The sequence below is a fragment of the Balaenoptera musculus genome, chromosome 2 (genome assembly GCF_009873245.2).
Source record: "Balaenoptera musculus isolate JJ_BM4_2016_0621 chromosome 2, mBalMus1.pri.v3, whole genome shotgun sequence".
Lineage (NCBI taxonomy): Eukaryota > Metazoa > Chordata > Mammalia > Artiodactyla > Balaenopteridae > Balaenoptera > Balaenoptera musculus.
The window spans coordinates 13748253-13768486 of NC_045786.1; the positions used below are offsets into that span (position 1 = coordinate 13748253).

The window sequence follows — 20234 nt, forward strand, 5'->3', positions numbered from 1 at the left end:
ATGATACGTTACACAAGATGGACTTAACTGATATTTATAGGACATTCCATCTAAAAACAACAGAATACACTTTCTTCTCAAGAGCTCATGGAACATTCTGCAGGCTAGATCATATCTTGGGTCACAAATCAAGACTTGGTAAATTTAAGAAAACTGAAATCGTATCAAGTATCTATTCCAACCACAATGCTATGAGACTAGATATTAATTACAGGAAAAAAAATCTGTAAAAAATACAAACACATGGAGGCTAAACAATATACTACTAAATAACCAAGAGATCACTGAAGAAATCAAAGAGGAACTCAAAAAATACTTAGAAACAAATGACAATGAAAACACGATGACCCAAAACCTATGGGATGCAGCAAAAGCAGTTTTAAGAGAGTTTATAGCAATAAAATCCTACACCTCAGGAAACAAGAAACATCTCAAATAAACAACCTAACGTTACACCTAAAGCAACTAGAGAAAGAAGAAAAAAAAACCCAAAAGTTAGCAGATGGAAAGAAATCAAAGATTAGATCAGAAATAAATGAAAAAGAAATGAAGGAAATGATAGCAAAGATGAATAAAACTAAAAGCTGTTCTTTGAGACGATAAACAAAATTGATAAACCATTAGCCAGACTCACCAAGAAAAAAAAGGAAAAGACTCAAATCAATAGAATTAGAAATGAAAAAGGAGAAGTAACAACTGACTCTGCAGAAATAAAAACGATCATGAGAGATTACTACAAGCAACTATATACCAATAAAATGGACAACCTGGAAGGAATGGACAAATTCTTAGAAAAGCACAATCTTCTAAGACTGAACAAGGAAGAAATAGAAAATAGACCAATCACAAGCACTGAAATTGAAACTGTGATTAAAAATATTCCAGGAAACAAAGGCCAGGACCAGATGGCTTCACAGGAGAATTCTATCAGACATTTAGAGAAGAGCTAACACCTATCCTTCTCAAACTCTTCCAAAATATAGCAGAGGGAGGAACACTCCCAAACTCATTCTACGAGGCCACCATCACCCTGATACCAAAAGCAGACAAATATGTCACAAAGAAGGAAAACTACAGGTCAATATCACTGATGAACATAGATGAAACAATCTTCAACAAAATACTAGCAAACAGAATCCAACAGCACATGAAAAGGATCATACACCATGAACAAGTCGGTTTATCCCAGCAATGCAAGGATTCTTTAATATACGCAAATCAATCAATGTGATACACCATATTAACAAACTGAAGGAGAAAAAGCATATGATGATCTCAACAGATGCAGAAAAAGCTTCTGACAAAATTCAAAACCCATTTATGATAAAAAACCCTCCAGAAAGAAGGCATAGAGGGAACTTACCTCAACATAATAAAGGCCATATATGACAAACCCACAGCCAACATCATTCTCAATGGTGAAAAACTGAAACCATTTTCTCTATGATCAGGAACAAGACAAGGTTGTCCACTCTCACCATTATTCAACATAGGTTTGGAAGTTTTAGCCACAGCAATCAGAGAAGAAAAAGAAATAAAAGAAATCCAAATCGGAAAAGAAGTAAAGCTATCACTGCTTGCAGATGACACAATACTATACATAGAGAATCCTAAAGATGCTACCAGAAAACTACTAGAGCTAATCAATGAATTTGGTAAAGTAGCTGGATACAAAATTAATGCACAGAAATCTCTTGCATTCCTATACACTACTGATGAAAAATCTGAAAGAAAAATTAAGGAAACACTCCCATTTACCACTGCAACAAAAAAGAATAAAATACTTAGGAATAAACCTACTGATGGAGACAAAAGACCTGTATGCAGAAAACTATGACACTGATGAAAGAAATTAAAGATGATACAAAAGATGGAGAGATATACCATGTTCCTGGATTGGCAGAATCAACACTGTGAAAATGACTATACTGCCCAAAGCAATCTACAGATTCAATGCAATCCCTATCAAACTACCAATGGCATTTTTCACAGAACTAGAACAAAAAATTGCACAATTTGTATGGAGACACAAAAGACCCCAAATAGCCAAAGCAATCTTGAGAAAGAAAAACAGAGCTGGAGGAATCAGGCTCCTGGACTTCAGACTATAAGCTACAGTAATCAAGACAGTATGGTACTGGCACAAAAACAGAACTATAAATCAATAGAACAGGATAGAAAGCCCAGAGATAAACCCATGCACATATGGTCACCTTATCTTTGATAAAAGAGGCAAGCATATACAGTGGAGAAAAGACAGCCTCTTCAATAAGTGGTGCTGGGAAAATTGGACAGGTACATGTAAAAGTATGAAATTAGAACACTCCCTGACTCCATACACAAAAATAAACTCAAAATGGATTAAAGACCTAAGTGTAAGGCCAGACACTATCAAACTCTTAGAGGAAAACACAGGCAGAACAGTCTATGACACAAATCACAGCAAGATCCTTTTTGACCCAGCTCCTAGAGAAATGGAAATAAAAACACAAATAAACAAATGGGACCTATTGAAACTTAAAAGCTTTTGCACAGCAAAGGAAACCATAAACAAGATGAAAAGACAACCCTCAGAATGGGAGAAAATATTTGCAAATGAAGCAACTGACAAAGGATTAATCTGCAAAATTTACAAGCAGCTCATGCAGCTCAATATCAAAAAAACAAACAACCCAATCCAAAAATGGCAGAAGACCTAAATAGACATTTCTCCAAAGAAGATATACAGATTGCCAACAAACACATGAAAGAATGCTCAACATCATTAATCATTAGAGAAATGCAAACCAAAACTACAATGCGATATGACCTCACACCGGTCAGAATGGCCATCATCAAAACATCTACAAACAATAAATGCTGGAGAAAAGGGAACCCTCTTGCCCTGTTGGTGGGAATGTAAATTGATACAGCCACTATGGAGAACAGTATGGAGGTTCCTTAAAAAACTAAAATTAGAACTACCATACGACCCAGCATCCCTACTGGGCATATACCCTGAGAAAACCATAATTCAAGGATTCTACCTCTCACTACTCTATTTCAACATCATACTGGAAGTCCTAGTTTATGTAATAAGACAAGAAAAGAAAGTAAAATGTATACTGATTAGGAAGAATGAAATTAAACTACCTTTTTTTTCAAAGATAACATAATTGTCTATGCAGAAAATCCAAAATTATTGACCAAAAATATTCCTGGAACTAATAAGTGATTATGTACCCCGTCTTCCTTATCCATTCATTTGTTGATGGACGTTTAGGTTGTTTCCATGTCTTGACTACTGTAAACAGTGCTGCAATAAACACTGGGGTGCATATATACTTTCAACCAAGTTTTCTTCCTCCGGATATATGCCCAGGAGTGGGATTGCTGGGTCATATGGTAGCTCTATTTTTAGTTTTTTAAGGAACCTCCATACCGTTCCAGGAGCATGTATTCTCGCCTGTTTCCCCCACAGGCCAGCCTCATTCCTCTAACCCCTGTTACCACAGAGACGCATTTTAAGATATACGGCATCCAACGAGATCCTCTCACTTGCTAGCAGTCTCCCCCCACAAGGAACAATTGACGATATGGGAGTTTGGGACTGACATATACACACTGCTGTATTTAAAAGATAACCAGGGGCTCCCTGATGGTGCAGTGGTTAAGAATCTTCCTGCCAATGCAAGGGGGACATGGGTTCGAGCCCTGGGCCAGGAAAATCCCACATGCCGTGGAGCAACTAAGCCTGTGTGCCACAACTACCAAGCCTGCACTCTAGAGCCCGTGAGCCACAACTACTGAGCTGGTGAACCACAACTACTGAGCACTCGCACCTAGAGCCCGTGCTCTGCAACAAAAGAAGCCACTGCAATGAGAAGCCTGCACACGGCAACGAAGAGTAGCCCCTGCGCAGCAACAAAGACACAACACAGCCAAAAATAAAAATAAATAAATTTATTTTAAAAAACCAGATAACCAACAAGGACCTACTGTATAGTACAGGGAACTCCGCTCAATATTCTGTAATAACCTAAAAGGGAAAAGAACTTGAAAAAGAATGGGGAAAAAAAGATAATACTGTATTTAATGAAATCTAAGAAGCATTAATTACATGATGTACCATTATGTCATGAGACACCGAGGAAGGAAAAATGCTACCTGTTCAACCATAACCCATTTTTTTAACTTTGATGTATAATTTTACTTAATGTAAAATAAAATGAAAGCATCAAGCCTTGAAAAAAAAAAGTGATTATAGCAAGGTTGCAGAATACAAAGTTAATATAAAAAAGAAAATTGGTTTCCTATATACCAGCAAGGAACAAATTGAATTTGAAATTAAAAATACAATACCATATACAATAGGTAAATTAATACTTAGGTTAAATCTAACAGAATATGTATAAGGCCTATATGAGGATACAACAAAACTTTGATGAAAAAAATTAAAGAAGAACTAAATAAATGGAGAGTTATTCCAACTTCATAGATAAGCTGCCAATATCATCAAAATGTCAGTTCCTCGCAACTTCATCTACAGATTCAATACAATCTCAATCAAAATTCCAGCAATTTTTTTTTTGGTGCATGGATATTGACACAATGATACTATACGTGAAGAAGCAGAAGACCCAAATAGCCAACACAATATTGAAAGACAATTTGGAGTACTGACATTACTCAATTTCAGACTCACTATAAAGCTACAGTAATTAAGACATCATAGTATTGATGGAAGAACAGACAACTAGATCATGGAACAGACACAGAGCCCAGAAACAGACCCACATGAATACTGTCAACTGATCTTTGACAAAAGTGCAAAAGCAATACAGTGAAGCAAAACAGGCTTTTCAACAAATGGTGCAGAACATTAGATATCCACATGCAACAAAAATGAATCTAGACACAGAACTTATAGCCCCTCACAAAAATGAACTCAAAATGGATCACAAACCTAAATGTACAACAGAAAACTATAAAAGTCCTAAAAAATAACATAAAAGAAAACAGGATAACCCTGGGTTTGGTGATAGCTTTTTAGCTACAACACCAAAGGCACGATCCATGAAACAAAGAACTGGTAAGCTGGATTTCCATTAAATGAAAACTTCTACTCTGCAAAAGTCACTGTCAAGAAAATGAAAAGATAAGCCACAGACTAATAAAACATTTGCAAAAGACATAGCAGATAAAAAGACCGTTATCGGGCTTCCCTGGTGGTTCAGTGTTAAGAATCTACCTGCCAATGCAGCGGACATGAGTTCGAGCCCTGGTCCGGGAAGATCCCACATGCCACGGAGCAATTAAGCCCGTGCACCACGACTACTGAGCCTGTGCTCTAGAGCCCACAAGCCACAACTACTGAGCCTGCGCTCTAGAGCCCGTGAGGCACAACTACTGAAGCCTGCGTACCTAGAGCCCATGCTCCGCAACAAGAGAAGCCACCACAGTGAGAAGCCCGCGCACCACAAAGAAAAGTAGACCCCGCTCGCTGCAACTAGAGAAACCCCATGCACAGCAACGAAGACCCAACGCTGCCAAAAATAAATAAATTTATTAAAAAAAAAGACCATTATCCAAAATACATAAAGAACTCTTAAAAGTCAACAGTAAGAAAACAACCAATCTGATTTTTAAAAGGGCCAAAAACCTTGATAGACACCTCACCAAAGAAGACACACAAATGACAAATAAGCATAAGAAAAGATGCTACACATCCTATGTCAGCAGAGTAATGCAAATTTTTAAAATAAATTATTTATTTTTGGCTGCGTTGGGTCTTCATTGCTGTGTGCAGGCTTTCCCTAGTTTTGGCGAGCAGTGGTTACTCTTTGTTGTGGTGCATGGGCTTCTCACTGCGGTGGCTTCTCTTGTTGCGGAGCACGACTCTAGCTGTACGGGCTTCAGTAGTTGTGGCATGCAGGCTCAGTAGTTATGGCATGCAGGCTCAGTAGTTGTGGCTTGCAGGCTCTAGAGCGCAAGCGCAGTAGTTGTGGCACACAGGCTTAGGTGCTCCACGGCATGTGGGATCTTCCCGGACCAGGGATCGAACCTGTGTCCCCTGCATTGGCAGGTGGATTCTTAACCACTGTGCCATGAGGGAAGTCCGAAAAATGCAAATTTAAACAATGTTAACAACACTAATAACTGGTAAGGATGTAGAGAAAAATAAACTCTATTCATTGCTGGCAGGGATGCAAAATGATTCAGCCATTTTGGAAAACAGTTCGGCAGTCTCTTATAAAACTAAACATATCAGGGAATTCCCTGGCGGTCCAGTGGTTAGGTCAGGGAACTAACATCCCACAAGCAGTGTGGTGCGGCCAAAAAAAAAAAACCAAAAACCAAACAAACAAAAAAACAAAACTAAACCTATGATCCAGCAATTACACTCGTTGATTTTTAACCAAAGGAGGTGAAAGATTGTGTCCACACAAAAATCTACATGTGGATGTTCATGGCAGCTTCATTCATAACTGCCAAAACTTGGAAGCAACCAAGATGTCCTTTTATATGTAGATGAATGGATAAATAAACTGTGGTACATCCAGACAATGGAATATTATTCAGTTGTAGGAAAAAATCAGCTATCAAGCCTTGAAAAGACAGACGAATTTTTTTCTGATTTATTTTTAAAATTTATTTATTTATTATTTTTGGCTTGTTGGGTCTTTTTGCTATGTGTGGGCTTTCTCTAGTTGTGGCAAGCGGGGCTACTCTTGTTGTGGCGTGCAGGTTTCTCACTGCGGCGGCTTCTCTTTGTGGCGGAGCACGGGCTCTAGGCGCACGGGCTTCAGTAGTTGTGGCTCACAGGCTCTACAGCACAGGCTCGGTAGTTCTGGTGCACGGGCTTAGGTGCTCCGCAGCATGTGGAATCTTCCTGGCCCAGGGCTAGAACCTGTGTCCCCTGCATTGGCAGGCGGATTCTTAACCTCTGCAGCTCCAGGGAAGCCCAAGACAGATGAATCTTGAATGGATATTACTAAGTGAAAAAATCTAGTCTGAAAAGGCTACATATTATATGATTCCAACTATATGACATTCTGAAACAGGCAAAATTATGAAGACAGTAAAAATTTTTGTGGTTGTCAGGACTTGTGAAGAAGGAGGAATCAATAGGTAGAAGACAGGATTTCCAGGGTAGTGAAACTCTTCTGCAGGATACTATAATGGCAGATACATGTTATTATACATTTGTTAAAAACCACAGAATAGAATGTACAACATCAAAACTGAACCCTAATGCCAACTGTGGATTTTAAGCCTTAATGATGTGTCAGTGGAAGTTCACAGATTGTAACAAATGTACCACTCTGGTGTGGGATGCTGACAGTGGGGGAAAGTGTCAGGAGTTATATAGGAAATCTCTATACTTTCCGGTCAATTTTTCTCTGAATCTAAAACCACTCTAAAAAATAAAGTTTTCTTTAAGCTGCCTATTTTAGAGAAAAGAAAGGTCCTGAATAAATTCATATTAACCTTAATAAATTAGAAAATGAAGAGTAAAAGAAACCCAAAGCAAGCAGTAAAAAGGAAAAAATATAATTAGAAGAGAAATCACTAAAATATAAAACATAAAAACAACAGAGAAAAATCACTAGAACCAAAAGCTAATAATTTAAGATCATAAAAATTCATAGCCAGCCTGGTTAGAAAAAAGAGAAAAGACTGTCAAAGCTCACTCAAGAAGAAATAGATAACCTGAATATAGCCCTATATCTATTTTTTTTTAATGAAATTACAGTTGAAAACGTTCCTCTAAAGAAAACTCTAGGCCCAGATGGCCTTAAAAGTGAATACTAGTGGGAGTTCCCTGGCGGTCCAGTGGTCAGGACTCCGCACTCTTACTGCCAAGGACCCAGGTTCAATCCCTTGTCAGGGAACTAAGATCCCACAAGCTGTGCAGTGCAGCAAAAAGAAAAAAAAAAAAGTGAATACTATCAAACATTAAGAAATATTACCAAATTTACATAAACTCTTCCAGAAAACAAGAGTGAATACGTGCAATGCATTCTATAAGGCCAGCATTACTTTTGAAACCAAAACCAAAGACACTGTAAGAAAATATGGGTCAATATCCCTCATGAATACAGAGGCAAAAATTCCTGTGCAATTTCTAAAAGTAGAATCAAACAGTATATAAAAATGGTAATACATCAAGACCAAGTGGGATTTCCCCAGGAATGCAAGGTTTTTTCAACACTGGAAAAATCAACCCTTGAAAAATCAACATACTTCATCATATTAACAGATTAAAAAAGGAAAAAAATTAATCAATATATCTATTAAAAATATATAAACAGTCTCTTCAGCAAGAGGTGCTGGGAAACCCTCATGTCAATCAATGAAATCAGAACACTGACACCATATACAAAAATGAACTCAAAATAGCTTTAAGACCTAAATGTAAGACATGACACTATAAAACTCCTAGAAGAGAAGAACATAGGCAAAACATTCTGTGACATAATCATAACAATATTTTCTTAGATCAGTCTCCCAAGGCAAAAGAAATAAAAAGCAAAAATAAACAAATGGGGCCTAATCAAACTTAAAAGCTTTTGCACAGTGAAGGAAAACCATCAACAAAAACCAGAAAGAACCTACAGACTGGGAGAAAATGTTTGCAGACGATGCAAACCAACAGGGCTTAATTTCCAAAATATACAAACAGTTCATGTATGAAGTTCATGTTCAACTCAATGTCAGAAAAACAAACAACATAATCAAAAAATGGGCAGAAGACCTAAACAGATTGCTCCAAAGAAGACATACAGATGGCCAAAAGGCACATGAAAAGATGCTCAACACTGCCAATTATTAGAGAAATGCAAATCAAAACCACAACAAAGTATCACCTCACACCAGTGAGAATGGCTATTAAAGAGTCTACAAATAATAAATGCTGGAGAGGGTGTGCAGAAAAGGGAACCCTCCTACACTGTCAGTGGGAATGTAACTTGGTGCAACCACTACGGAAAACAGTACGGAGGTTCCTTAAAAAACTAAAAATAGAACTACCATATGATCCAGCAATCCCACTTCGGGGCATATATCTGGAGAAAAACTTGGTTCAAAAGTATACATGCACACCAATGTTCACTGCAGCACTGTTTACAATAGCCAAGACATGGAAACAACCTAAATGTGCACTGGCAGATGAATGGATAAAGAAGATGTTGTGTACACACACACACGCACACACACACGTTCACAGATTAGAAGACTCAATATTCCTGAGGTATCAATTCTCCCCCAAAACGATTTGAAGATTCATTACAGTTCAAGTCAAAATACCAGCAGTTTTATTTCTACAAATTGACAATTCTAAAATTCATATAAAAATGCAGAGAACCTAGAATAGATCAAACAACTGAAAGAGAACAAAGTTGGAAGTGGACCCTATCTGACCTCAAGGGTCATTATAAAGCCACAGTAATCAAGATTGTGTGGTATGGAACAGAACAGAGTCCAGAAAGAGACCCATACATATATGGTCAACTGGTTTTATACAAATGGGAGTAAAGGTAATTCAGTGGAGAAAGGACAGTCTGTTCCGCAAATGGCTCAGGAAAAACTGAATATCAGTATTCAAATAAGTGGACTTTGATGTGTAACTCACATCATATGCAAAAATTAACTCAAAAAGGATCATCGACCTAAATGTAAAACATAAAAATATAAAAATTCTAAAAGAAAACATATAACATATCTGATAAAGGATTTGCATCAGAACATATAATGTCTCACAAAACTCAGTAATAAGAAAACAAACAAACCAATAAAAAGGAAAAAATAAATAAATGGCAAATATTCACATGAAAAGATGTTTAACATAATTTAGGCCATTAAGGAAATGCAAATCAAAACCACAATGAGAAACTGATACATACCCGCTAGAATGGCTAAAATTAAAACGACTGATTATACCAAGTGTTGCAGAGAATGTAGAGGAACAAGAACTCTCGTACACTGATGGTAGAATTGTTAAATGGTATAACCACTTTGGAAGATAGTTTGACACTGTCTTAAATAATTAAGGGCATACCTACCATGTGACCCAGCTATTCTACTCCTTGGTATTTATGCAAGAAAAATTAAAGTGCATGCCCATACAAATATTGTACAATGTTCCTAGCAGCTTTATTTTTAATAGCCCAAAACTGGAAACAACCTGAATGTCTATCAATTATTAAATGGATTAACAAATTATGGTATGTCCATACAACAGAATACTAGTCAGGAATAAAAGGGAATGAACTCTTCATACACACAATATGGATGAGTCTCAAAATAATTATGCTGAGTGAAAGAAGTCAGATAAAGAAATGTACATACTATATGTTTCCATTTTTAACATTCTAGAAAATTCAAACTAATTTACAGTGACAGAAAAAACAACAATAGTTGCCAGGGCAAGGGTAGTCATGCGAAGGCAAGAAGGGGATTACACTAAGTCACAAGGAAACTTTTGCTAATCATTTAGCAAATCAATTCACAAATTTCCCACTTCAAATATGTGCAATTTATTGTATGTCAATTTTACTTCAAGAAAGCTAACAAAAGGTCCAATGTATTTGATACACTAAAATTTTGAATACTTTTTTTATCATAAGATTATTGTGTATGTGTGTGTATTTCCTTAAAAATTAAGTCTCCAAAAAAAATTTGTTGAAGGATGATTAGCATTCAAGGGTGTTGTGTTGCTGAATAACACAAGAAAAGAACAAGGAGACTGACATATACTAAAAACATAGTGGATAAATCTACACCTGGATTTCTTAGTAACTTAAAAGTTCTACAGATTTCTTTAAAAGTTAATCTTTAAAGAAGCATATTAGAAGTTTTTAAACATTAAGAAATCAATTAACCTATTTTACAGAAAAATGTTTGTTCTACTATCAAAAAATCTTAGAAAGACAGTATAAACTTTAACAGTTATTTAAAAGTTATACTTACTGAAAGGCCAAGAGATACAAGAAAACAGAACTTAACTATGGCTTTCCCTCATTCAAAGATTTTTTTCAGAAAAATAACACTGACACCAAACAAATCGGCACAAGGTAAAGAGCTAAGAATTTCTTCTCTTATCCTTCCTTGGCAATATACCCTTCTACTAACACTATGGAAAGAAGGAAACAGATTTGAAGTACTGAGAAAGACCAAACTGAGGAAATCAGGGGAAGCGACCACACTGTCCTACAAACACAAGGTGAGCCTCCTTTTCTGCTTTCTCAACTTGATGTATTATATTAAAGGATTCCCTTAATTCAAGTCTCTTCAGAATCTAATCCCATCTGTTCCATCTAATCCTCTTATACCTAAAAACCTAAACCTCCCAATGACAGAAACAACAAGCTGTGTTTTCCAGGAAGGACACTTACATATACAATCTTAATGATTAATATGAAAATCCTACTCTGTTCCTAGTGACTTTTATATATCTATGTATCACCAGGAGTACACTACCACGGTTATCAAGGATTTATGTGAAAATATTATATTGATAAATTAAAGTTGCAGTATTTAAAGGATTACAGTGACACCACATTGACATGGTGGTGACATCGAGGCATTTACTTGCTGCTAATTTCTAGCCTGAAAAATGTTTAGAGTCAAAAAAGGGTTAAAAATTAGACATAAAGTACAATTAAAAATTTTAAGACCGGCAGAGTCGATTCTAAGTTAATAAAGAAATAAAATGGAATTTTGCCTTAAGGTGTAAGAAATGACAAATGCAAGGTTCAAAAATGTACAATCGAAACTGGCTATAGAGTACAGGTATTTAAAAACTGCAATAGTAAATTAAACTTCCCAGTGACTCAATTTAAATGTGCTCTATAAATTTTAACCATGGGGTCTAAAAGGAGCCTTGAAGATCAGAATATAACTCAGCCATACATTCCTTGACGTAGCCCTATGTTTCCATCAATAGAAGGTAATAAAAAGTGTGGTGAACCAACAGTAAAGGAACACTGCCCTCCTAAAAGGAATCTATGGCTCAAATCCTCTACCATCCATCCACTGGGTCAAGAAGCAGCCCAGGGCTTCCCTGGTGGCACAGTGGTTGAGAATCTGCCTGCCAATGCAGGAGACACAGGTTCGAGCCCTGGTCTGGGAAGATCCCACATGCCGCGGAGCAACTAGGCCCGTGAGCCACAACTACTGAGCCTGCGCGTCTGGAGCTTGTGCTCCGCAACAAGAGAGGCCGCGACAGTGAGAGGCCCGCGCACCGTGATGAAGAGCCACCCCCGCTCGCCGCAACTAGAGAAAGCCCTCGCACAGAAATGAAGACACAACACAGCCAAAAATAAATAAATAAATAAATAAAAATTTTTTAAAAAGGAGCCCACACTACCTACCCCTTTCAAATACTCAAGGCCTGGGCTTCCCTGGTGGCGCGGTGGTTAAGAATCCACCTGCCAATGCAGGGGACACGGGTTCGATCCCTGGTCCGGGAAGATCCCACATGCCGCGGGGCAACTAAGCCCATGAGCCACAACTACTGAGCCCATGTGCTGCAACTACTGAAGCCCATGTGCCTAGAGCCCATGCTCCGCAACAAGAGAAGCCACCGCAATGAGAAGCCCGCACACCACAATGAAGACCCAACACAGCCAAAAATAAATAAATAAATTTAAAAATTTATAAAAAAATACTCAAGGCCTTACCAGATTATCTGCCTTAAATCTCCAAGGGTTAATCTGATTATGACTTTACCAAAAGACAGACTCCAGGTCAATCCTCACCTGCCTCTTTGCCACTCACTAACAGAAAGCCCAGAATCCAGTTTAATCCTCACCTGCGTCTTTCTCACTCAGCCATGAATATTTTGTCCACACACCCCCGCCGCTCCCTCCTCAACAGCTGAAACCCTTCCACTGTTCTCTCTGGAACTCAGAATGATCAGGAAAAGCTGCTATATTAAACTCAACCTTGGGACTGCCATGGTGGTCCAGTGGTTAAGACTCCACACTTCCAATGCCAGGGGCCCAGGTTCGATCCCTGGTCAGGGAACTAGATTCCCACATGCTGCAACTAAGACATGGCACAGCCAAATAAATAAATAAATATTAAAAAATAAATAAGCTCAACCTTTTCTCAGAATATTCCCTGCAGATTCTTGCTCTAACAAAACCAGGGGTCGCCCTGAACATCCTGTTTACCTCGCAGTTACTTCAAGTAATGGATACTCTACTCCAGCTACTCTACTCTGGTTTCACCGGCTATGCAGGTGGGCTGGGTTCTCTTGCTCTTCAATGCTGATTCTAAACCCCTCTCTCAGGCTTCCCTGGTGGTGCAGTGGTTGAGAATCCGCCTGCCAATGCAGGGGACACGGGTTCGAGCCCTGGTCTGGGAAGATCCCACATGCCACGGAGCAACTGGGCCCATGAGCCACAACTACTGAGCCTGCACGTCTGGAGCCTGTGCTCCACAACAAGAGAAGCCGCGACAGTGAGAGGCCCGCGCACCGTGATGAAGAGCGGCCCCCGCTTGCCGCAACTAGAGAAAGCCCTGCACAGAAATGAAGACCCAACACAGCCAAAAATAAATAAATTAAATTTAAAGAAAATAAAAATAAAAATAAACCCCTCTCTCTCTGAAGCCCTCCAGGTATAAAACCTCAAAACATCAGACCTTATCACTCACTAGGTCTCACTGTTACAGTTATTATCAATCCCTTAGAGCAGAATTTGGAAAAGTACAAGTTTAGTTGTATTTTGGGTCTTATTTAAGGCACATGGGATCTTTGTTGCCGAGTGCGGAATCTTCATTGCAGTGTGTGGGATCTTTAGTTGCAGCATGTGGGGTACAGTTGCCTGACCAGGGATCAAAGCCAGGGCCCCTGCATTGGCAGCATGGTGTGTTAACCACTGGACCACCAGGGAAGTCCCAGCCTTTTTTTGTTGTTGTTGAATTGTATGAGCTGTTTGTATATTTTGGAAATTAAGCCCTTGTTGGTCGCATCATTTGCAAATATATTCTCCAAGTCCAAAGGTTGTCTTTTTGTTTTGTTTATGGTCTCCTTTGCTGTGCAAAAGCTTGTAAGTTTGATTAGGTCCCATTTGTTTATTTTTGCTTCTATTTCTATTGCCTTGGGAGACTGACCTAAAAAAACACTGGTACAATTTATTTCAGAGAATGTTTTGCCTGTGTCCTCTTCTAGGAGTTTTATGGTGTCCTGTCTTATATTTAAGTCTTTAAGCATTTTGAGTTTATTTTTGTGTATGGTGTGAGGGTGTGCTCTAACTTCACTGACATGCAGCTGTCCAACTTTCCCAACACACTTGCTGAAGGGACTGTCTTTTACCATTGTATATTCTTGCGTCCTTTGTCAAAGACTGTCCATAGGTGTGTGGGTTTATTTCTGGGCTCTTTATTCTGTTCCACTGACCTGTATGTCTGTTTTTGTGCCACTACCACACTGTTTTGATTACTGTAGCTTTGTAGTATTGTCTGAAGTCTGGGAGGGTCATAACTCCTGCCTTGTCCTTTTTCCTCAGGATTGCTTTGGCGATTCTGGGTTTTTTATAAAGTTTCCATATAAATTTTATAATTATTTGTTCTAGTTCTGTGAAAAATGTCATGGGTAATTTGATAGGGATCACATTAAATCTATAGATTGCTTTGGGTAGTATAGCCATTTTAACAATATTAATTCTTCCAATCCAAGAGCAGGGGATATCTTTCCATTACTTTGAATCATCTTCAGTTTCCTTTATTAAGGTTTTGTAGTTCTCAGCATATAAGTCTTTTACCTCCTTGGTGAGGTTCACTCCTAAGTTTCTTTTTCTTTTTTGAAGCAATTTTAAAAGGGATTGTTTGTTTGCATTCTCGTTCTGTTATTTCATTGTTACTGTAAAGGAATGCAACTGATTCCTGTATGTTAATCTTGTATACTGTTACCTTGCTAAATTCGTTTATCAGTTTTTGTGTGGAGTCTTCAGGGTTTTCTACATATAGTATCATATCATTTGTGTATAATGACAGCTTTACCTCTTCCCTACCAGTTTGAATACCTTTATTTCTTTTTTTTGTCTGATTGCTGTGGCTAAAACTTCCAATACTATGCTGAAGAGAAGTGGTGAGAGTGGGCATCCTCGTCTTGTTCCAGATTTGAGCAGGAATGCTTTCAGCTTTTCAACGTTGAGTATTACATTCGCTGTGGGTCTGTTGTAAATAGCTTTTATTATGTTGAGATATGTTCCCTCTAGAACCACTTTTGCAAGATGCTCATCATCACTAATTATTAGAGAAATGCAAATCAAAACCACAATGAGGTACCACTTCACACCAGTCAGAGTAGCCATCATTAAAAAGTCTACAAATAACAAATGCTGGAGAGGCTGTGGAGAAAAGGGAACACTCTTATACTGCTGGTGGGAATGTAAATTGGTGCAGCCACTATGGAAAACAGTACAGAGGTTCCTCAAAAACTAGAGTTGCCATACGATCCAGCAATCCCACTCCTGGGCATATACCCAGACAAAACTATAATTCGAAAAGCTACATGGCACCCTTATGTTCACAGCAGCACTATTTACAATAGCCAAGACGTGGCACCTAAATGTCCATCAACAGACAAATGAATAAAAAACATGTGGTATACACTGGGTTGGCCAAAAAGTTTGTTCTGGTTTTTCCATAAGATTTTACAGGAAAACCCAAACGAACTTTTTGGACAACCCTAAACACACACAAACACATACACACACACACACACTGGAATATTGCCCAGCCATTAAAAAGAATGAAATAATGCCATTTGCAGCAGCATGGATGGACCTAGAGATTATCATACTAAGCAAAGTAAGTCAGAAAGAGAAAGACAAATATCAGATGATATCACTTATACGTGGAATCTAAAATACGACACAAATGAACATATCTATGAAACAGAAACAGACTCACAGACATAGAGAACAGACTTGTGGTTGCCATGGGGGAGGGATGTGGAGGAGGAAAGAATTGGAAGTTTGGCGATTAGTAGATGCAACCCATTATATATAGGATGGATAAATAACAAGGTCCTACTGTACAGCACAAGGAACTATATTCAGTATCCTGTGATAAGCCATAATGGAAAAGAATATGAAAAAGAATATGTATATATGTATGGCTGTGTCACTTTGCCATACAGAAAAAATTAACACAACACTGTAAATCAACTATACTTCAATTTAAAAAAATTTAAAAAAGAACACAAGTACCATACCCAAAACTGAATTCCTCTTCTTCCTCTAAACCTACCACACCCACAGTCTTTCCCATCTTTGTCAACAGCAGTTCCATTCCTTCTAGTTATGTGGGCTAACATCTTTGGAACCATCTTTGGATCCTCTCTCTTACACCTCTTATCTATAAGAAAGTTACATGGGTTCTACTTTTGAATGTATTCATAACCTGATCACCTTTCACCACCCTCCAGTGTCACCACCATCCCTTTCTGGATTATTGCAATAACCTCCTAATGGCCTCCCTCCTTTCATTCTTGACTCTCTATAGTCCATTTACAACAAAGCAGCCACAGGTTCTTACAAAACCTAAGTAACACCATGTTACATCTCAGATCAGAACTCTTTAATGGAGGGGTTCCCAACCCCCAGGCCGGTACCAGTCCATGGCCTGTTAGGAACCGGGCTGCACAGCAGGAGGTGAGTGGCAGGCGAGCAAGCGATGCCTCATCTATATTTACAGCCACTCCCCACTGCTCGCATTACTGTCTGAGCGCCACCTCCTGTCAGATCAGCAGCGGCATTAGATTCTCAAGGGGGAAGAACCCTACTGTGAACTGTGCATGTGAGGGATCTAGGTCGTGTGCTCCTTATGAGAATCTAATGCCTGATGATCTGAGGGGGAGATGAGGCGGTGATGCTAGCACTGGGGAGCGGCTGCATATACAGATCATCATTAGCAGAGAGGTTTGACTGCAGAGACCATAATAAATCAATCGCTTGCAGACTCATATCAAAACCCTATCAGTTAGTGGCAAGTGAAAACTAGCTCAGGGCTCGCACTGATTCTGCATTATGGTGAGTTGTATAATTACTTCACTATATATTACAACGTAATAATAATAGTAATAAAGTACACAATAAACTTAATGCACCTGAATCATGCCGAAACCACCCCCCACCACCCCCCATCTGTGGAAAAATTATCTTCCACAAAACCAGTCCCTGGGGCTTCCCTGGTGGCACAGTGGTTGAGAATCTGCCTGCCAATGCAGGGGATACGAGTTCGTGCCCTGGTCTGGGAAGACACCACATGCCACGGAGCAACTAGGCCCGTGAGCCACAATTGCTGAGCCTGCGCGTCTGGAGCCTGTGCTCCGCAACAAGAGAGGCTGCGACAGTAAGAGGCCCGCGCACCGCGATGAAGAGTGGTCCCCGCTCGCCGCAACTAGAGAAAGCCCTCCCACAGAAATGAAGACCCTACACAGCCGAAAATAAAAATATAAATAAATAAATACATACATACATACATACACACATACATACCAGTCCCTGGTGCCAAAAAGGTTGGGGACCGCTGCTCTAATGGCTATCTTTTCACTCAGACTAAAAACTACGTCCTTCCACTGGCTTATACAGCCCTATGTGACTAGCCTCTCATCCTGGCCTCTTCTCCTACTGCACCCATCCCACCTCCCTTTCTCACTCTGTCCCAGCTGCCCAACACCATCCCCACTTGCTTTCTTGTTAACCACATGATTATAATCTTAATAATATTTAACATTTACTAAGTAATATTTACTATGAACCAGACATTGTTCTAACTGCTTTATACGCATTACCTCATTCAATTCCAACAATTATCTCCCCCACTTTAACGAATGATGAAATTGAGTTACAAAGAGGTTAATTAACCTAAGAGCTTGGTCTGTAAGTGGTGAAGCCAAAATTCAAAATCACAGGTGGACAAAGCCCACTGCACAGCCTAAAGTTTACATCTCAATGATGCCCCCCGCTTGTTATCCTCACTTAACATTCTTCAGAAATAAGCACAGAATAAACAGAAGATAGAATAAAGGACTAAGAATGGAAAACCTAAAGCACTTGATGTAGGGTTAGAGAGGTGGAAATGCTTAGAAGAAACCAGGACACTTCCTCAAGTATTTTCAAAATTCAGCACATAACTAGTTAAACAGTAAAAGTCAGCACATAACTAGTTATTATGTAGAACAAAATATGACACTTAAAACTTACTTTTTCTGTAGTAACAGTCAAGGAAGGAACCAATGCAGGTGATGGTTCTGGTTGCTTCTTGTGTTTTTGTTTGTGTTTGTCCTTTTCTTTATATTTCTAAAAGTGAATAGAAGTAAAATCCAATTTAAATTTAAATCATAATCCATATATATACAATAAAGATGAGATTTCTATATAATTGTGTTTAAGTAATTTACAGTGTTAACAAATATTTGTCAAAAATAACAAAATCACTTCTAACCATGATCATATTATTTTAAATATAAACAATACTAGTAATATACTTATGGTATTACTATATATATTACTACATATTAAAATATATAGTAATACTAGTATAACTTATTTTAAGGTGACTTCAGTTCCCTTATCCTTGATCAATGTAGAACAATATATAAACAACTGAAGTCTACAATTATTTGCTACTTTTATATCTGACAAACTTTTTCTTCTGTTAAAAACACCAAATACTGTTGCATACATTTCATAAATAGCACTTTAAAATTTACATAGCCCTTTGACATGCACTATCACATCATAATGATGTCGGATTCTCCATCACCATGCTTTAAATTCTATGGCCCACAAACTACAAAACAGGGCATAGAAACTCAGGCAAAAAATTCTTTCTGAGGTTTACTCCGAAAATAGATGAATTAGTTATCTCTGCTAAAACTGATGAATTGAAATATAACAAAGGAATTCAATTAATAAGAAATTAATTACATATTAGGAGCCCAACCTTATTTAACATCAAAAACTTTTAACCAAATCATTCTCAGATGTTTGAATCAGTAGATAAGAGTCAGTATTTGGTGTGAAGTTTACTACTATTTAGTTAATTCAACTTATTTGTCATAGTTCATAAATTTAAACATTCGGAGCACTTAATCTATTCAAGGCATGAAAGAATAATATCACTGGCCCTGCCCTAAAACAGATTACATATCAGCAAAACAAAAAGCATAAAAATTAAGGATAGATGTTTTACTATAATACCCAAGAGTACTGCCACTCTTTGCTTTTAACTCCTGATTTAATAAGTACATTAGATACCTCTTGACTGCAATGTTAATACTTTAGTAAAAGAAAATGTAAAATAACACAATAATAGTTTTTATTCAGATTTTTTAGGAAATTTTCTTACTATGAAGATATTTTAACTGTGACAGATCATAAGATCATAAGGACTCATGCCTCCAATTCTTTGTAATAGGATGTCATGTACAAGTTCTGGAGCCAAGAAGAGCCTTGAGAAGTCTTCTATGTCTTTCACCTTTGCCCCCTTAGGTCCCAGTCATCATGTAAAGAGTCTGAATAAGAACAAGATAAACAATCTCTACAATCTTGGAAAGCACACGAGAGTAATAAGTAAAGTATGCATGTGTAAATCTATGAAAATGTGAATGTATGGAAGTCATCATGAAATAACACAGAACTTTGGTCCTCTGTAATACGCCAAGAAATACATCCTGAGATGAAGATTGCAAATGCTCAGTGGAAGAGACTATGAATAGATTATATTCATAATATTGGCCGGTAAAATATGAATCAACGCAGTCTAATGACTTTCACACTAAAAAGATAGGCTGATTTTAATAGAACAAAAGGAAATTCCAGGAAAATATTCAATTAATATAAATATTTAGCATATGACAAAGACGGGATTCCAAATCAGCAAGGAAAGACTGAAATTATTTAATAATGGTACTACAATAACTGGTTAATAATTTAGGGGAAAGTATCTTATACAAAGTAAGACAAAATCCAAATGGATTACTTTAAAGAGTTAAATAAAAATTAAAATAATCTAAGAGGTTAAAGGAAATATTTTTTAAAACTTTAAAGAAAGACTTTTTCTAAGAGTAAAAAACTCACTAAAAAATCAGAAATGGATACCGTATGCTAACTCACATATATGGAATCTAAAAACACGGTACTGATGAACCTAGTGGTGGGTCAGAAATAAAGACACAGACATAGAGAACGGACTTGAGGACACAGCGGGGAAAGGGGAAGCTGGGACGAAGTGCG

At 37.9% G+C, this 20234-nt stretch overlaps 1 protein-coding gene across 10 annotated transcripts in view; it reads right to left on the reverse strand.

The window, feature by feature from the left end:
- MLLT10 (MLLT10 histone lysine methyltransferase DOT1L cofactor) overlaps positions 1 to 20234 on the reverse strand; it is a 250863-nt gene that overhangs the window by 90672 nt on the left and 139957 nt on the right. For all 10 annotated transcript variants that reach the window (XR_005018668.1, XR_005018669.1, XM_036842295.1 and 7 more), the window contains one exon: positions 18201 to 18296. Coding sequence is in view for 8 of the 10 variants with exons in the window: in XM_036842295.1 (XP_036698190.1) it covers positions 18201 to 18296 (96 nt within the window). In the remaining 2 variants the exon portion in view is untranslated. The remainder of the gene's footprint in view (positions 1 to 18200; positions 18297 to 20234) is intronic.